Raw genomic sequence first — 17,696 nt, 5'->3', positions numbered from 1 at the left:
AGCTGTAGGAGAGCCTTTTCTCTTCTCTTCAGTACAGTGGGAAGGAATGATTGTAATGGTTGTGAGATGGGTAAGAATTGCAACCAGTGTACTGTAGGAGTAATTTATTTGTACTGAAGAATTTTCTTGGTCAGTGTTCTTTAATATTATGCAGCTTCAAAGGCCCTGTCTCCTTTGGAGGTTAAGGCTGATGTTTCGCTTTCAGATATAGCAGTGAAATGAAAGTAGAGAAACAAAGTGAAAACAAACAAACAAAAAGCTTTCAATGTTAAAACCAGCATTGCAAGTGTTTTCTCATAAACACTGCTGCAACCATTTAAATGCCTGTTTCTTTCACTTGCTGGTTGTTCATTTCCCCTCCCTCTGCAGCTTGAATTGCTTCTTACTGAGGCTTTTAAGGGGAAAGGGTTTCAGAAAATCAGTGAATTGCTTCAAGAGAAGGAAATAGAGCCTCTCCAAAAATACAGCGAGTCTCTTCTCAGTCAGCTCGACAAAGCACTGAGAAAGGTGAGTAACACTTCATTGAATTTTAAAGGGTTTTTCTTGATGTTCATTTCTCTGGGTATCAGAGTAACAAAACCCTGTGTGTCTGCAGGAGCTGGACAAGAATGAATTCCAGAACATTTCACTCCTGCTGAAATGCATTCAGCTCTACTTTAAAACCGATCTGCAGGAAGGGACAAGTTTGTTTATTGAGCAAGGATTGGTGGAAAAGATGAGTATAATACTGCATGCAAGTTGCTAATGACATTAAAGGTTGATTACCTCCAAAGAAGTGAGAACTAGATGATGGTTTGCAGGAACTAATGATTTTGTTAATATATTGCATGAGCTCTGTGGGGAAATAATGAAGGTATGACTATGTAACTTTCAATACAGCAGCTACCATTGAATGGCTTTGTGGGGTTGCTTTTTAAGCTGTCAGTGGAAGGACAGGATGAGCTCTGAGGAGTGCCAGCTGTGAAATGCTATAGAAATTCTAATGCATTGTAAGTGTTCCAACAAAATAGCATTTTAATAACAGAGATAGAATCATAGAATCAGTTAGGCTGGAAAAGGACTTTGGGATCAAGTCCAAACTTTTGGGTTTTTATAACTTAAAACTTGGCATGCTCTTTATGAAGGTCCCCTTTTAGGTGCACAATAAACCAGATGTATTTAATCTGCAATTGTATTGTATCTGTTTGCATTTTATTGTGCACAACAATGACTTCAGCTCATAGTACTTGTGGCAGCAAACACCGTGGGGCTGAAGACTTAATACCTGGATTGAGCATAGCTAGAGTGGAACAGTTAACACTTGTTCTCTGTTAGCAGAGTTGTACCAAGGAGTCCTTGGTCCAGATTACTGTACTTATGCCTTGTACTTTCTTTCAGGGATACAGTAGCTCAAAATTCCTGTATGGAGAGATTAATAATCAAGCTTCGCTTTCCTAAGCTCTGTACCCCATAGTGAGGCATAGACTTCTTGTTAGACTTGAGGGAGTGATGTGTTTAAAAACCATAGAGCATTAAAACAAAGGCTTTGGAAAAGCTTGATGAATTTTAAAACCATTATTTCACGGTGAATTGCTATTCTCCAAGTGTTTCCATAGGTATTATGGTGTCGCTAGCAGAATGCATTGTGTCCTGGAGGTCCTGAGCACCACGAGTGTGTGCTTAGATGAGAAAGGAGGACAAAAGGAGGTTGGGTAGGGAAAGTGAAGAGAAGTCCTGCTTGAGTGAGTGTGAAACTGGCACTTTTTGTCCCTATAGGAAAATCTGAGCTCCTTAATGTTGTGTAGCTTTTGATACAGTACATTACTTTGAAAGGCTACAAAAAATTTATCTGTGTGTAAGGTTTCCTGCAACTGTCTCTAGTTTAAGGATTATTAATTGTATTATTTCCAGGTTTTAACTGATTCTTTTCACTTTTACTTGGTATCTTGGTTTGAAAGAGCAAAAGATTTTGCGACCCTCATGGATGTGAACGAGAATGAACATTTAATGTTACTTCTTGAAGAGTTCTTTGACTCTGCATTGGTATGTATGTGCATTAAGGGATCAGAAAGGTTGCCATTATTGGATAAGAACACCATTGTTCACAGGTTTGTACTAAAATAAATAATTAGGCAGCCCTTGTGCCCTTGAACTAAGCCTGGGATGCAGCTCAGATGATGCAGACAGGCAGTGCCCCGAATCCTGCTGCGGGCTGGTGTTAGGCTGAGTTTTGAAGCATCTGGGAGAAGCTCCTGCAGAGTTCTCTTGTTTTCAAACGTGAAGCCAAGCATTTATTTTTGCAGGAAAATGTGAAAAAAATTCTGATGCACTTTTATTAAAAAGTGTTTGTGCTGAAGCTCTTTTTTTGAGCACCTAAGGTACGAAGCTGCACCTTACATGCAAACATGTTGGCCACGGTGCTTGTGGTGATTTATCCCTGTGGCTGTTTGAAACAGCTGGTTTAAGGAATAATCTTAACTCCTTACAATTCTCCTTTTTCCCCCCCTTCTATTTAAATATTAAGAAGTTTAAAGGAGACCTAGTGATGTAAATTTGCAGTAAAATTTGCTTTAAAATTCGTTCCTCCAGTCTTGTTTGGAGCTCATTGAAACTGTGTGGCTCTGTGCATGTGAATTTATTTGAACCCTTATGGCCCTTTGGGAGACTGGATAAAAGACATTTGAGCAAAATCACATTGAAACTATATGAAAATACTCTGTTTGCTTGTAAAATTTTGATTTCTTGTTCTTCCTGGTCCATTTCTTCATATCCTTTCACTGTGGGGAATGAAATGGTGTGGTGTTTGTGGCTTATTTTTAATTTTCCCTGAGGTACTTTAACATTTTTCAGATATCATGCATTGTGATATATAGTATTGTAGTGTGTAAATGTAAAATGCATTTTTACATAGGCAGACATATGCAATAAAAGTAATGAAGCAATGCCATAATGTGGGTTTTCCAGGGAACCTGAGGGCTGCAGGAATCCCTGGGGGAAGCGGGTGCTGTGCTCCCTTTACCCTCCCTGTGTAGTGCTGACCTGTATGATCGAGGTGACCAGATGTGACATACTTGTCTTGGGTGGCCCTGCTTTCCCTGATGTGGGTACACTAATGTTTTATGCTATGTAGCTCCTGAAAATTGTGATGGTAAGGGCATAAACACCTCAGCACGTTGAGCACTGCTGCTCTTCAGATCTGGTGTGTTAATGAAGGCTTCCTTTACTTTTTCCATCAGGTCATTTCCAGGTGCAGTAATGAAGGTCAGTATTTTTGTTTTCTCATTTAATTTTTCCCCCTTTTGAGTCATTATTACTCTGAATCTGTTCCATGACCACATTTCTTAATTCTGCTTGAATTCTCTACTCTTCCTCTTCTCCTCTCCACTCCCTATCTCCTCCTCTCTGCAATATTTTCTGTCATTTCTGCTGATTTCTCTCCAGTAAATTTTGATTAAAATTTACCTCAGAGCACAAACCTGCTTATCTCTACTTGTTTTGAATAAGATAAAGGGTGGGGGGAAAAAAATCTACCCATGATATCCTGTTGAAATGGCCAGCACCATGCATTTCAGTTGGTCAGTGTAAGTGGTGCTTCTGAAAGGAGTTTGGGCTAGAGAATCAGTTGGATGTGATGATCTTTAGGGATTCTTCCAACCAAAACACTTGAACAATTCTATGATGTGCTTTTGCATGTCTATTCATGCAGGCTTCAGATGTTATTCCCTTCCTGAAGGCAACCAGAATGAGGGAGAGGGAGGGATGTCTGCCTTTCATTTGTTTTATCAGCAACATTTTTGTCTGTGGGCTTTCTATGAGGGCAGAGCTGGAGGCGCTTGCAGAAAGAGCAAGTATCTGTGTGTACAGACATCCAATCTCATGAGTCATGTTAAATTGAAAAAGCATTGCATTGTGGGCTAGGTAATTAGAATTTATTCATCCTTGTACCTTATTCTAGTGGGAGCAGAGTAGGCAGGAGCACCTTCTGGTTAATCCTCTACTGGTTTACTCTGCTGACTTTGCCAAAAGATTTGTCTCCTGTGATTAGTAAGTAGCTACTCCTTGCTGTGCTTTATCTGCTGACCTGGGTAGCTATTTAAGTATCTGGAGCTTTATTATTATTTTCCAGAGAAGTTACCACCTCTCAGTTCTGTCTAGGATTAGATGGTTGAAAGCTTGGTTTTGAAAGAAATTTGCAGCTAGGATATTTTTACTCTTTTAACACAACAAACTACAGTTGCTTCAACTTTCTTTTATGTGAAGACCAGCTCATGGCTAGCTGTAACTTCTCCAATTATTTTTCTAGGCAAGACAGAGCTGTTGAATTTATTTTTGCCAGCACTTGTGCACATGGTGACAGAAGAAAATATTTGTTGTATGCTGCAGCAGGAGGTAAGACTCCAAGCAGAAGATCACAAACAAATGTGCACACAAGTGTAAGCAGATACAGGGAAAAAAAATGAAAAAATGTGTTATTTCTGCATCATTTCTGCCCTTTCTTCTGTGGGATGAAAGGCTTTGAGGACCCTCAACTCTATACTAGACAGTGTCCCACGGGAGGAAAGAAAGAAATTCCCTCTGTCAGAGGAGATGTGCTCGCTCACGTAAGTAGCTTCCTCTCCAGCTCCTGTAGCTAAACAGCCTCTTCCTTGGAACAGGAATGAGTTATTTCCACTTTTTAACTTATTCAATTTTGTCATTTCAGGAAAGACCTTGCAAAAACTTTACTGGAGGCTGGCGGTAAGAAGTATTTAGGGGTTATTCTTGTGAAGTTTGGGCTCTCCAGCTTCACCTGCCTTTTATTATTATTTTTTAAATTATGGATTAAGTATAATTTATTTCCTTTTCACAAGTTGATTTTATTTAAGGAGGGGGCAATTAGATATAGTACCTAAAAGAAAGTATTAATCAAACCCTGTCTCCTGGTTTTGAGCTGGAACAGCTCCAGCTGGAGGGCAGAACGTATTTTACCCCAAAGGAGTAAATAAAAGCACTTGCACAGAATTGGAAGTTAAGTAGAAATAATATTTACAAAAGTAAATATAGTAGAAAATGTGTGTGTGTATATACATATATAAAGGCAAAAAGGATATACACACACCATCAGAATCAGTGCTGGCCTCACCCCTTTGCTAAGCCTAAGGTTGGCTCACTACACAGCAAAAAATGCAGCTCCCACCAGCAAATAGAATAAGCCAGGTTGGAAGAGACCTTTGTGATCATCATGTCCAGCCTATCATCCAACCCACCTAATCAACTAAACCATGGCACCAAGCACCCTATCAAGTCTCCTCCTAAACACCTCCAATGATGGTGACTCCACCACCTCCCTGGGCAGCCCATTCCAATGGGCAATCACTCACTCTGTGTAGAATTTCTTCCTAATCCTCCCCCATGCTGCAAATGAAAGCAAAAGCCACGCTCCTGGAGGAGAAAGCGAGAATTGCTGAAGTGCTGTCTCTTAAATACATGAAAAGGGAATGGAATAACAAATTACAATATCCTGTGCCTCTGTCTCAAGACTTTCCAGTCCCCTGTAGGACTTTTATCTCTGTAGTCTTACAGTTAATCCTTAACCTACAACAAACTGTTAGATTCAACAGTGCATTAGTTGTCTGGTTACTATTAGTGATTCCTATTAGGTTACTATTAGTGATTCCTATTAACTAATGAGAATCTGATGTGTGTTGGAATGGAATTAGATCATCTTTATGTGCATGTTTACAAAGAATGCTGGGTGTTAGTCTTTAAAAAAAGTAAGTGTCCAACAAACTGCAGTTAATGAGGTTTATAGTCTCTTGGCAATAAGGCTTTCTAGGTTGTTGCTGTAATACATAAAATGTAACTTAGTCCTAGTGAGCTTCCTGATGAGGCTTTGCAATTATTTTTCAACCTGATCCCCAAGAACATCTCACAATCACAGAATGAGGGGGCTGTTGAAAGGGACCTCTGGTGGATTGTCTACTCCAACCCCCCCATAAAGCAGGTTCACCTAGAGCAGACTGTCCAGAATTTTGTCCAGGTGGGTCTGGAAACAGTCCAGAAAAGGAGACTTCACACCCCCTCAGGGCAGTCCGTTCTAGTGCTCCCTCACTGTCACAGGAAGTATTTTTCTTTCTGTTCAGATGGAACATCCTGTGCTCCAGTTTGTGTACCCTGCCCCTTGTCCTGCTGCTGGGCACCACTGAAAAGAGTCTGGCCTCATCGTTTGGACACCTGCCCTTTTGATAATAATAAGCATTGATAAGAGATCCTCTCAGCCCTTCTCCATCCTAAATGGTCTCAACCCTCATCAGAGAAATGCTGCGGTCCCCTTGGCATCATCTTTGTAGCCCTCTGTTGGACTCTTTCCCTGCCTCTTACACACTTGTGTGTCATAGCAGTGCTCTGTACCTTGATCTCACTGAGCTGGGGTACCTAAGAATGCTTGGAGCTAGTGCCTGGCTGTTACCCTCCACTAGGTGGAACTGAAGCAAACCAATAAACACTACTGTCATATAGAAGTGCAAGAGTAGCAATGCTCTAACCCTTTGTCATGCTGCGGGGTGATATCTATCCTGTGCTTATGTTTACCATGTAGATTATGACCTTCAAGTTGCCCTTTCAGAAGCACTTTGTAGGTTAATGACAAAAAAATGGAGGGATGACCTTGTTCACCACTGGTTTGAAGATAACTATCTTGCTGAAGCTTTCAAAGAGATCAAGGATAGAGAATTTGAGACGGTGAGGGTCCTTATTTTGAAAATAACATGCTTGGCAAGTCTGCATAGGGGCTGGTTTTGGTTGAGTTCAGTCCAGATGTCCTTGCAAGAAGGTCCTACAAAATTGATTTATAAATACACAAAGCCATTAAGCTATTTTGGGATCTGTTTTTCTGGTTTTATCTTGCAAGTATAAATTTATATATTGTTAAAACAGCTCTTATTTCTATGTTGTTTTCCTTCTGAAGCATAAATGGGTGATTTTTTGTTGTTTGGGGGCTTGCTGGCCATAAGTTTGTGTCTAACCATCTGTAGCAACCTGAGCTTTTCTTCCTTAGTGGCCTCTGGCATCATGCAGACTAAATAAAAGCTTATAACTGGAGTAAAGTTTTTACAGCCCAGTAGATGAACTCTTTGCAGAGCAAACAGAACCTGATTTTTTTTTTAATAAGGCATCATTTGTCTTGAAGGACTGCAGAAAATTTCTTAACCAGCTGAATGAAAGGCTTGGAAGTGAAAGAAGGTAAGCTGGGATCCAACACAAACTGGTGTCACTGTTACTGCAAGGGGGAAAAACTAGGACTGGAAAGTGATGTGGGTTCTCTTTAAAGAGACAGGATTTATATCACATGTGGATAATTTAAGTTATTAAGAGGTTTCATTAATTTTAATGGGGGTTCTTCTGAAAGTAAAATCCAGAAGAGAAGGTTTCAGTACTAAGCCACTCTATTCTTCAAGCTTAATTTAGTTCTAAGAATGCATTACTTTATTTTTTTTTTCAATAAGATTTGTAACTAATGATTTTGTCTTTCATAAAGTCAGACTCTGATGTCAGATATGTCAAATGTGTGCTTTTCTCCCAGAGTCTACTCACTTCCTTGCTTATCTGCTTTTGCTGACACAATTGAGGTAATAGTTCTTAACGCTTGGCACCTTCCCTATGGTGTTACCACTGTTAAAATGTTGCTTTCTGTGGCAAGTGGCATGGTCTTTTTTTCCCCTCACCGTTTTTTGAAGCATAGAGTGCAACCTTCTAGTTGGAAAGCTTCCTTGTTTGTCACTTTGCTCCCAATTTACCACTGCTGACTTTGCTTTTGTATCAGCCAAATGAATGGGGCAGTGCTTCTCATCGTGGTGATGACAGGAGAGCACTCTAAAAAGAAGCAGGAGGTCAGGACCACTCTGATTCCTCCAACAACATTGATTCTGGACTGACAGAAACCAAGATCAGCCTCATGCCTGTGTAGGAAAGGTCATAGTCACAGTTGTAGATCCTTCAGTTTGTCTTTAAGTAAACATATTTGTGGCACAGTTCCTGGCAGTTGGATCGAATCAGAACCTATGGAAGCTGGTTCTACCTAATCATAGAATTGTCAGGGTTGGAAGGCACCTCAAGGATCATCTATTTCCAAAGGCCCTGCCATGGGCAGGTACACCTCACACTAGATCAGCTTGCTCAGAGCCACATCCAGCCTGGCCTTCAAAACCTCCATGGATTAGGCTTCCACCACCTCCCTGGGCAACCTGTTCCAGTGTCTCACCACTATCATGGGGAAGAACTTCCTAGCATCCAATCTGAATCTACCCATTTCTATTTTTTTTTTTTTCCATTCCCCCTAGTCCCCACTGTTTCAAGTGTTCAGAAACAGACCTTGTACAGACTCTTTCCTGCTGCAAACATGCCAGTATTTGCATGTTGCCTTTCTCTTGACTGGTGTTAGAGGGATATCTGACCTTACTGCTGTAAGGCTTGCATATGTGTACACATACACAGGACAACTTAACACCAAATTTATCTTGTTAAAGGACAGCAGCTGTGTTGTGTTTTGGTTTGTTTTTCTGGGAATGGTGGTACTGCTGTTGTGCCTCCCCAGGTGAAGAAGCCATCCGATGAGAAGCTGGAGAAGTTCTGGATTGACTTCAATGCTGACACCCAGAGTGTGACTTTCTATGTGCACAGTAATGAGGTAACACCAAAGTGCCATGTGGCCTTGAGCTAGCTTAACCAGCAGATGCTCACTCAGCCCTTCTGATATGGTGGCTTTGGTTTTTGAAGGGAGCTCTCTGGGACTCTGTGAGGCTGTCGAAAGAAGCAATCAGCAGTTACACCCTACAGGGTAAGATTCTTTTCAACCAGCATTGTCCTCTGTTTGGCTCCCTCCCTGTCATGCCTTTTTTGTCACACTGCAGCAGCTATGTTTGTTGTGCCCACTTAGTACATTTACTACCTTCTGTAACCAAGCAGGACACATTGGGGGTCAGTTAATAGATATGCTAGAGACTAGCATAACCATCTAGATTCAATAAGGTAAACTGGAAATTTCAGTCACTTCTAGAGAAGGAACCATCCCAGTGTCCTCCGCACTGGTGAGGCCACACCTCAAATACTGTGTTCAGTTTGGGGCTTGTCATTACAAGGACATTGAGGTCCTTGAAGGGCAATGAAGCTGGTGAAGGTACTAGAGCAGAGGTCTTGAGGAGCACCAGAGGGAACTGAGGTTGTTAAACCTGGAGAAAAGAAAGTTCTGGGAAGACCACCTTACTCTCCATAACTACCTGAGACAGGAGAGCAACCCCCAGTTGGTAGGACAAGAGGAAATGGCCTCAAGTTGTGCCAGGGGATGTTTAGGTTGTACATAGGGAAGGATTCTATCCCTAAAAGGGTTGCCAAGCCCTGGAAAAGGCTGCCTGGGGAATTAAATCCCAAAGGGGATTTAAAAGACATGTAGATGTGGTGCTAAGGGACAGGGTTTAGTGCCGATCTGGCAGAGCTGGGTTAATGGTTGGACTTAATGATCTTAAAGGTCTCTCCCAACCAAAACAATTCTATGAAATGCATGTAAAAGATGTAGAAGAGATTGTTTAAAAAAAACCCAAACAAATAATTGGGTGGGAAAAAAAAAAAAGGGAAGGAACAAACCAAACTCTGGTTCAGATGTTTTGGGGATAATGGACTGAATGTTTTCCTCTAAACCAGATGTTAATCCCCTTCCTCCCTCCCTCCCCTGTCTTTTTTCTTCCATACAGAGAGTGCTGGAGAAAAGATTGTTAAAATCTACATGAAGATTCCTGTTCCCCTTGATAAAATAGAAGCCACAAAAATCAAAATCTCTTTCAGTGCAGAGTTTGAAGTCTTAAGTATACTTAGAAAAGTCCTGGGGGATGAAAAAATGATGGTAAGCTCTTAGTAAGTTTTTAAAAACCATCATTATTCTTCTTCTTTTCTAAACCATATTTTATTGATATACACTGGGTGGAAACACTCAGTGGGAGATTTTTTGAGTTGTGGGTGGGATTTTTTGTTTTGGTTTGTTTTTTTTTTCCCTCCTCTCTTTACTAAGTGTCTTCCTCTGGAGGACTTGTGACTCTCTGTGTAGATGTTCTTAGCTTTAGCTGTAGCCTGAAACATTAGGGACTTTAGGAAAGAAGTTTCAGGGAACTTACATTTGTGGTTTGGAAGCTGTAAGGTTAAACTGGTTTGGTAATCAATTCAGTGTGAAATGATGATTTTTTGCTGAGTTTATGAAGCAGGAAGTAAAGCCTGCGACCTTTAATTGCATACCTTGAAGTGTGAACTTTCTCTTGCATTAGCTCAAAGTGTGATGTTGCACAGGATCATAGAATGCATTAGATTGGAAAGGACCTTAGAGATCATCTAATCCAACCTCCTGCTATGGGCAGGGAAGCCTCTCAGCTGCTCATCCAGCCTGGACTTAAACACCCTCAGGGAGGAGGCATCCACAGCCTCCTTGGGCAAACTACTCCAGAGTCTCACCACCCTTGTACTGAAGAACTTCTTCCTAAGATCCAGTCTAAACCTACTCTCCCTCAGCTTCAAACCATTCCTTCTTGTTCTATTGCAAGACACACTTGTGAAAAGTCCTTCTCCGACCTTCCTGTAGGATCCCTTTAGGTATTGGAAGGTGCCAGCAAGGTCTTTCAGAAGTTTTCTACAGGCTGAACACCCCCATCTCTCTCAGCCTATCCTCAAGGAAGAGGTGTTCCAGCCCTTGAATCAGCCCTCCTCTGGACTCACTCCAACAGCTCTGTGTCCCCCTTATGATGGGGACACCAGGATGAGCAAATTTTGACAACAGAACATGGAGAAGAGATAAGGGATGCACGAATGTTAGATTGACTTTATAGGTAGCACTTCTAGATTAAAAGTAGAGTACTCTTAAAACCTCAAGATTCTATAAGATCATGTGAAAACATAGGTGTGTGTATTTTTTCTGGTAAATGTTAAAATACAATTGTTATTATTATTGCCCCCACCCTGCCTTGTTATTACTCTGTGGACCCTGGAGTTTGTAGAAAACCTTACATGATAGCAAATATCCTTAGTGTAGCAGCTGTCATTCATCCTTGCAGGAACCAGGACACAGTTCCAGATGAACTTGGCATCCAGTGATTTGCCAATGATTTGTTGGTAGTCATAACAACTCTTAGTTATATTATTAAGTAGCTGACTTTGCTTGGTAAAGACTGTACTTCTTTAAGGTCACTTTCACCTTGGATTAATTCACACCAGCAGATAAATGTGGCTGAAGAGGAGCCTGTCCATGCTGGGAAGCAAGCCAGGCAGACTGAAACAGGTGATTTGTCCAATTTATTATTTCGTTTCATGAAACTGATGTTGCTCAGCTTTCAGATGTTTAAAAACAACAGGAAAACAAGTCAGCCTTCAAACTCAGTCTTCTACTGGTCATGAGCTTGGTATTTGTGGCAGACTCTGAGTCTCTCTAGTCCAGGGAGTAAGAATGAGGCACCATGGCCACGTGCTGCTCGGGTTGCGTGGGCAGAACAACTGATTACAGAAGCTAGATCCATGTCCTGGTGGGTTGCCTGGCAAAGTATATCTCAGCTGCTGGCAGACACCTGATGTGCAGAGTGTTCAGAACTATTTCTGGAGCTGTGGTGCAGTAGGATGAGGTTTGCCTCATGCATAGGTTCTGGTTTGGCTGTGCTGTGTGGGTGCTTGTGGGAGATTCTCTGCAGGAGGGGACAATGACATCTATGCCAAAGGAAACACAAGTTCTCTGAACCAGTGCTTGGGCTCTGGCTGTCCTGTGCTGTGAGTGCATGTTTGGTGCAGCCTCTACCAAGGCTTCCTCAACAAAGGTGACCCCTCTTTCTGACAACACAATGGGATGTTCTGGTCTCCTTATCTCACACTGAGCAGGTGATGGCCTGGAGATGCTAGAGACTCTTGTAGAAGTGCAGCTGGGGAAGCAGAAATGCTCCTGTTTGCAGAGAGATGAACAGCAGCCCAGATCCTCTCTGCCAGAGGTGACCCCATGCAGGGTCATTGTGGGGGCGGTTTCATTGTGTGTCTGACTACGAATGTAGCTGCCTTGCAGTAGAAAAGGCTCAAAGCTTGACCTGAAGTCATCATTATTTCCTCCACCTCACTGGCTTATGGTCAGTGTTTTGTATTTGAGTTGGGCAGATTGAATTTTCTGTGCTCAAATGGTGTCACTTCCTGTGCTGCCAGTGAACATCTCCTGCAAGATGTTTACTTCCAGCACCACTGGGCAAAGTTTGATTTTGCTCTGCGTGTGACCTTTAAAGGTCCCTTTCAACCCAAACCACTCTATACTGAGGGAAGGCAGAGCTTGAAGTACAGGCATGATGCTCGTGTCCTTCTCCAAATGCAGCACTTGTCCAAGGGGGAAGAGGAAAGCAGCTCTTTCCTTTTCCTGTGCCCTGCTCTGCACCGAGGCTGTGACCCATAGCTGAGGAAAAGCTGCTTATGGTGCAAAAGCAAGACACGCTTGATCAAGATTTGGTCTCAAACAGGAAATGTGTTCTCAGCTCAATTTCAATATCAAAATATTTGGGAGGTGGCTTCCCCCCCACCTCATGTAGTGATCCTTTTGAAGGCTGGGATCTGTCCTTGCTGCAAAGTTGGCTGTATTTCAAAGTGATTATTCTGTGTTGATTATTTCTTAGTGTAACTTGCTGAACGCATCTTTCTGGTTCTTGTAAGATGATGAACTTGCAGCTCTCTTTCTATGATTCCCACCTATCAGTGACTTGCAAGGTTGTGGAGCCTTTTGGCTAGGTAGCTTTTGTGTGTGTGTTTGTGTTGAAAGCAAGTTTTTACTGTTCTCTTAGTTACTGTGCTTTTCAGATTCTCCTAGGTGAGCACTCGAAAGAGCTGCTTCCAGTTGTAGGTGTCTGAAACAGTTACATCTGCAGTAGTCATTCCCATTTTGATATAGTTCCAATGCAAAATGAGATAGAAATCCCTTAGATTCTGGAGGTGCAGATGAGGGAGAAGCTGCTTCTTCAGCACACAGAGGTGCAAAGTGGGCACTACAACTTGAAGTAATCAAAGAATACAAAGAGCAGAAGGTAGTGAAACAACTTTTGCTGTGCCTGGTGGAGATTCAGTGGAGTGAAACAGGTGGTGTAAAAACCCCTGGTCTGCTTTAGCCAGACACAAAGGGTTGTTCTGCATCTTCCACAGCTAAGAGTCAAGGTAGCAATAAGCTGATAAATTTAAACATTCACATGGTACAAAAGGCTTAGAAGGGGTAGGCTCAAAATGATGCTTATTTAGTGCTCCAGTTCTGCCCTGAGTGATTTGGAGAGGTTTGATGGTTTTGTTCTATTAAGCAAGACCTTTATGTGTTTGTATGTGGTAAGTGCTACTCCTATGCTTTTATGTATGTGTAAGAACAGAAAGGAAATGTGTCTGTTCTCTTACCACAATAACATTTTAATTCCATTGCTGTTCTGCAGTGATTCCTGAGTACAACAATTCACAGGCCAGGAAAGATCCTTCAGCCTCTGAAAGCATGGACTCTCTATCAGATGATCAAGCCTCTCAGGATGACCAACAGTTAACAGGCACTGTACCAGTAAGTGTTTGGTGAAACAATTCTTGTGGCCTTTCCTCCCTTTTCTATGAAAGCAGACAACTGGAATTGTGATTAAAACCTTCTTTGAAAGGAAACTGCTTTGCACCCACATATACAGTATGTTCCAACTTCATCTTATATCACTGAGAAATCAACCCAAAGAGTTGCCTCTAGAGCTGCAGTTCTGGCAAATCTGCTTTTAAAAGACACAGGTTTTATTCTGTCTTATAATGGGATGAGGGAATGGCCTTAGTGAGAAGGTTATGGTACCACTTACATACAATCTGCAACATTTTTCTGTGGCTGATGATGAACCTGTTACACAGCCATTGGCACAGGCTAGCATGGAAAATCCCTGCTCCAAACCCTCCTCTTTTATTAGTCATATATGTGCTCTGTTCATGGTTTCATGTCTCCAAGCAGAAAATGGTGAACTCTGGTGTGACTACATTTACACAAAGCCTGCAAACTGATACAGAAGATGCTACCCAAGGCTCAGGTCAGTCATGGCTCCCTTCATCTTCTTGAGTCTGACCCAGTTAAATGTCACCCAGGTGACATGGTGATGGTCCTGCTTTTGTGAGCATTGTAGCAAAAGCTGATGGATATTTAGTAGTAGCTCCAGAGGGTGAAGTTGTTTGTTCCCTTGCTTCATTCAGCCAAAAAGTCCAGAACTCCATCTCCAAGGACAAAAGCTAAGCCTAGGTGAGTGTCACACAAATAAACAGTTGCAAGGTAGGATATTTTTTCTGGATTTTTTGTTTGTTTGTTTTCCCTCACCTGGAGATTTAATGTATGTGATTTTTGAGGTTTAATCATGAAACAGTAGGGGGACCTAAAAGTGCTATTTTGCCCTTCTGACTAGCAAGGCTAGTTCTAGCACTTCAGAGCTGAAGAATGGTGATGTCTGGATACTGGCTTGACCTCTTAATCTCAGCTGAGTAGCTGGAGCTCACCAGATATGTACCATAATGAGAACAATGACTTTTGGGAAAGATAATGGGAATTTGAATTCACCTTGGCATGAGTAATACCTTTTTTCCCCAGAGCTTTGCAAGACAGTGTTTTCTTAGAGTTCATGTGCTGGACCTTTTAAATCACTGGTTCGATGCTAATTGATGCAAGTGGGGTTTTGGGGTTTGGTTTTTTCCCCTCTTAGTACTTCACAAACTGTTTCTCTGGGCTTTAAATGAACAGCATCTTTGCACTGCATTCTTCTCACACATGTTCCTTTTTCCCCTAGTGAGAAGCCCTTAGAAGAAGAATCTATGGAGGAATTAACACCAAAGGTATGTTTACCTTGAGGCCCACCTGAGTGAAGATAAATGAGGCAGGGAAGAGAGAGTCTAGCAGAGCTGCAGAAAAATGCTAGCACAGATGGACTCACTTCTGCCCTTGAGCAGTGTTCTGAGCCCATGTAGTGTCCAGAGAAGGGCCATGAGGATGATCAGAGGACTGGAGCACCTCTCCTATGAGGACAGACTAAGTGAGTTGGGGCTAGTCAGTCTGGAGAAGGCTCCGAGGAGACCTTATTGTGGCCTTCCAGTATCTTAAGGGGGCCTACAAGAAAGGTGGGGAGGGACTTTTTAGGGTGTCTGGTAATGATAGGACTAGGGGGAATGGAACAAAACTAGAAATGTGTAGATTCAGATAGGATGTTAGGAAGAAGTTCTTCCCCATGAGGGTGGTGAGACACTGGAACAGGTTGCCCTGGGAGGTGTTGGAAGCTGGAGGGTTTTAAGGCCAGGTTGTATGTGGCTCTGAGCAAGCTGATCTAGTGTGAGGTGTCCTTGCCCATGGCATGGGCGTTGGAACTGGATGATCCTCAAGGTCCCTAGCAACTCTATGATTCTATATCTGTTGTAATGTGCACCAGGAATGAGCTGCAGAGGTAAGAGCTGCCAACCTCATTCTAGTGTGGCCCTACCAAGTAATTTGAGCTCAGTCACAAGATTTATGTGTGGGCTGCAGGACCAAAGCTTTTCTTCCTGAATAGAAGCAACTCTTGGAAGTCTATGCAGATATATTTATTCAGTTTTTCCTCCTTCCTTGACTAGGTCCAGGGCTTTGCTTTCTGGCAGGACAGAAGTACAGGAAATGGAGGTGGACAGATGTTGCAATAGGAGGAATGATGTTTCCTAGCTGCCCTTATCTCTGCTCTCAGCAAGCTTTAGGATAATAACATGACTTTGAGTATTGTGGGTTTGGATCCTTCAACATTTTTCTTTTCAGAAGGATGTTACCTGGGGAAAAAGAAAGAGAAAACGGAGTTCGGCCAAGCAGAAGGCTGAAGGCAGGTAAGACATATAAGCCCTATGCTTGTGCAGGGATGGGTGAACCAGGTGATTTTAGACTGTTTCTAGCATTTATGATGGGAAGAAGTGCCTATGAGGTAGGCTGTCTGAGCAGAACACACAGCAAAACAAGCTGCAGTCTCTGAGGGGCCATGACTTGTCTCAGTGGGAACTATTGGGTGCCCAAAGTGACAAAGCTAACTCTAGGCTGGCCAATATGCCCTCCCTTTTATGATGCTATACCATACTGACTCTTAGGTGTTTAGCTAGTCCAGTGGTAATCCTGTGATCCTATAGTGAGTAAGTTATGAGTGGCAGCTTCTTTCACAAATACTTAAGCTTTTTCATATATTGTCTAAGTTCTTCAGCACTGTGCATCCTAGAATCTCAGGACTGTCTCACAGTTTGTCCCCATCCTTCATACCCATACATCAGTCAGAGGTTTTCGATTGTTCAGCCTTGGGAAGAGGAAAATCTGGGGAGATCTTCCTGTAGCAATTCAAGGGGGTCTAGAAGAAAGATGGGGAAGACTTTTTATCAGGATCTGTTATGACAAGATAAGGGGTGATGGTTTTAAATTAAAAGATGAAAGATTTAGACTAGATCTAAGGAACCAATTTTTTACACTGAGGGTAGTGAAACACTGGCACAGGTTGCCCAGAGGGCTAGTAGAAGCCCTACCCAGAAACATTCCAGGTCAGTTTGGATGGGGCTCTGAGCAACCTGATCTTGTTGAAGATGTCCCTCTTCACTGGGGGGGGGGGAGGTTGGACTACTTGACTGTTAAAGGTCTTTTCTAACCCAAACCATTCTATGATTCTGGTTTCAAAACTAGTGGCACTGCAGGTGGCATCGAGGCAGAGGTTGGTCTCTTCTCCCAGGCAACCAGTACCAGAACAAGAGGACACAGTCTCAGGCTGCGTCAGGGGAGGTTTAGGCTGGAGGTTAGGAGGAAGTTTTACACAGAGTGATTGCCCTTTGGAATGGGCTGCCTGAGGAGGTGGTGGGGTCGCCGTCGCTGGGGGTGTTCAGGGCGAGGCTTGACAGGATGCTTGGTTGCATGGTTTAGTTGATTAGGTGGTGTTGGATGATAGGTTGGACACGATGATCTCGAAGGTCACTTCCAACCTGGTTTTGTTCTATTCTATTGTTCTATACTCAAGTTTGAGGACCATATGCAGTCTGGAAATTTGTCTTGTGTTCTTCTGTGCCCTCTGCTAAACAAGTGTTGCATGCAAGTTAGTGCCTGCTGCTGGGCAGGAGAGAAAATGAACCACCTACGAGGTTCTCTCCTGCCATAGTGGCCGCTCCAGTGGATCCATGGGTGTCCTGCCAATCTACTGCAGCTTAAGAAAAACTTGTCTAGAGTATTTTTTTTTTTTTTGATTGCTTGTAGGTAAGAATAGGAAAACTTGATACAGGACTTCATCATTAATACAATTTCTGTGTTCTAAGACCAATTAACTCGATGCACTGATTACTAGTTGTAAAATGGGAGCAGCAGTGTACAAGTTAGGACATAAGAGAACATCTTAGTTCGGTCATTCTGCTCCCTCTAGTGTTTCATCTGAAAAAGTTTGTTTCCTGCAGGAGGCTTTAACGAGCAGCTCAGTTCTTTAGTGACAAGGGGAGGGTGTAGTGGATGTCAGGAAGCAGCTCTTCACCATGAGGATGGTGAGACACCGGATCGGGTTGCCCAGGGAGGTGGTAGAAGCCTCATCCCTGGAGAATTTTAAAGCCAGGCTGGATGTGGCTCTAAGAAGCCTGATCTAGTGTGAGGTGTCCCTGCCCATGGTGGGGGGGTTGGAACTGGCTGATCCTTGAGGTCCCTTCCAACCTTGAGAATTGTTTGATTCTAT

General features: G+C 42.6%; 1 protein-coding gene across 1 annotated transcript in view; it reads left to right on the top strand.

Moving 5' to 3' along the window:
* The first annotated feature begins 1,986 nt into the window (after nt 1-1,986).
* Nucleotides 1,987-17,696, top strand: part of SYCP2L (synaptonemal complex protein 2 like) — a 31,231-nt gene continuing 15,521 nt past the window's right edge. The window contains exons 1-17 of the mRNA XM_054164023.1: nt 1,987-2,022; nt 3,216-3,240; nt 4,283-4,368; nt 4,492-4,580; nt 4,682-4,716; nt 6,557-6,699; nt 7,148-7,200; nt 7,541-7,586; nt 8,552-8,644; nt 8,734-8,794; nt 9,705-9,853; nt 11,212-11,272; nt 13,425-13,537; nt 13,967-14,036; nt 14,203-14,248; nt 14,787-14,836; nt 15,738-15,840. Of these exons, the coding sequence (XP_054019998.1) occupies nt 1,987-2,022; nt 3,216-3,240; nt 4,283-4,368; nt 4,492-4,580; nt 4,682-4,716; nt 6,557-6,699; nt 7,148-7,200; nt 7,541-7,586; nt 8,552-8,644; nt 8,734-8,794; nt 9,705-9,853; nt 11,212-11,272; nt 13,425-13,537; nt 13,967-14,036; nt 14,203-14,248; nt 14,787-14,836; nt 15,738-15,840 (1,259 nt within the window). The remainder of the gene's footprint in view (nt 2,023-3,215; nt 3,241-4,282; nt 4,369-4,491; nt 4,581-4,681; nt 4,717-6,556; nt 6,700-7,147; nt 7,201-7,540; nt 7,587-8,551; nt 8,645-8,733; nt 8,795-9,704; nt 9,854-11,211; nt 11,273-13,424; nt 13,538-13,966; nt 14,037-14,202; nt 14,249-14,786; nt 14,837-15,737; nt 15,841-17,696) is intronic.

This window comes from Dryobates pubescens, chromosome 9, assembly GCF_014839835.1.
Source record: "Dryobates pubescens isolate bDryPub1 chromosome 9, bDryPub1.pri, whole genome shotgun sequence".
NCBI lineage: Eukaryota > Metazoa > Chordata > Aves > Piciformes > Picidae > Dryobates > Dryobates pubescens.
Note: the sequence above shows the minus strand (reverse complement) of the source record. Positions and strands in the feature narration are given on the sequence as shown.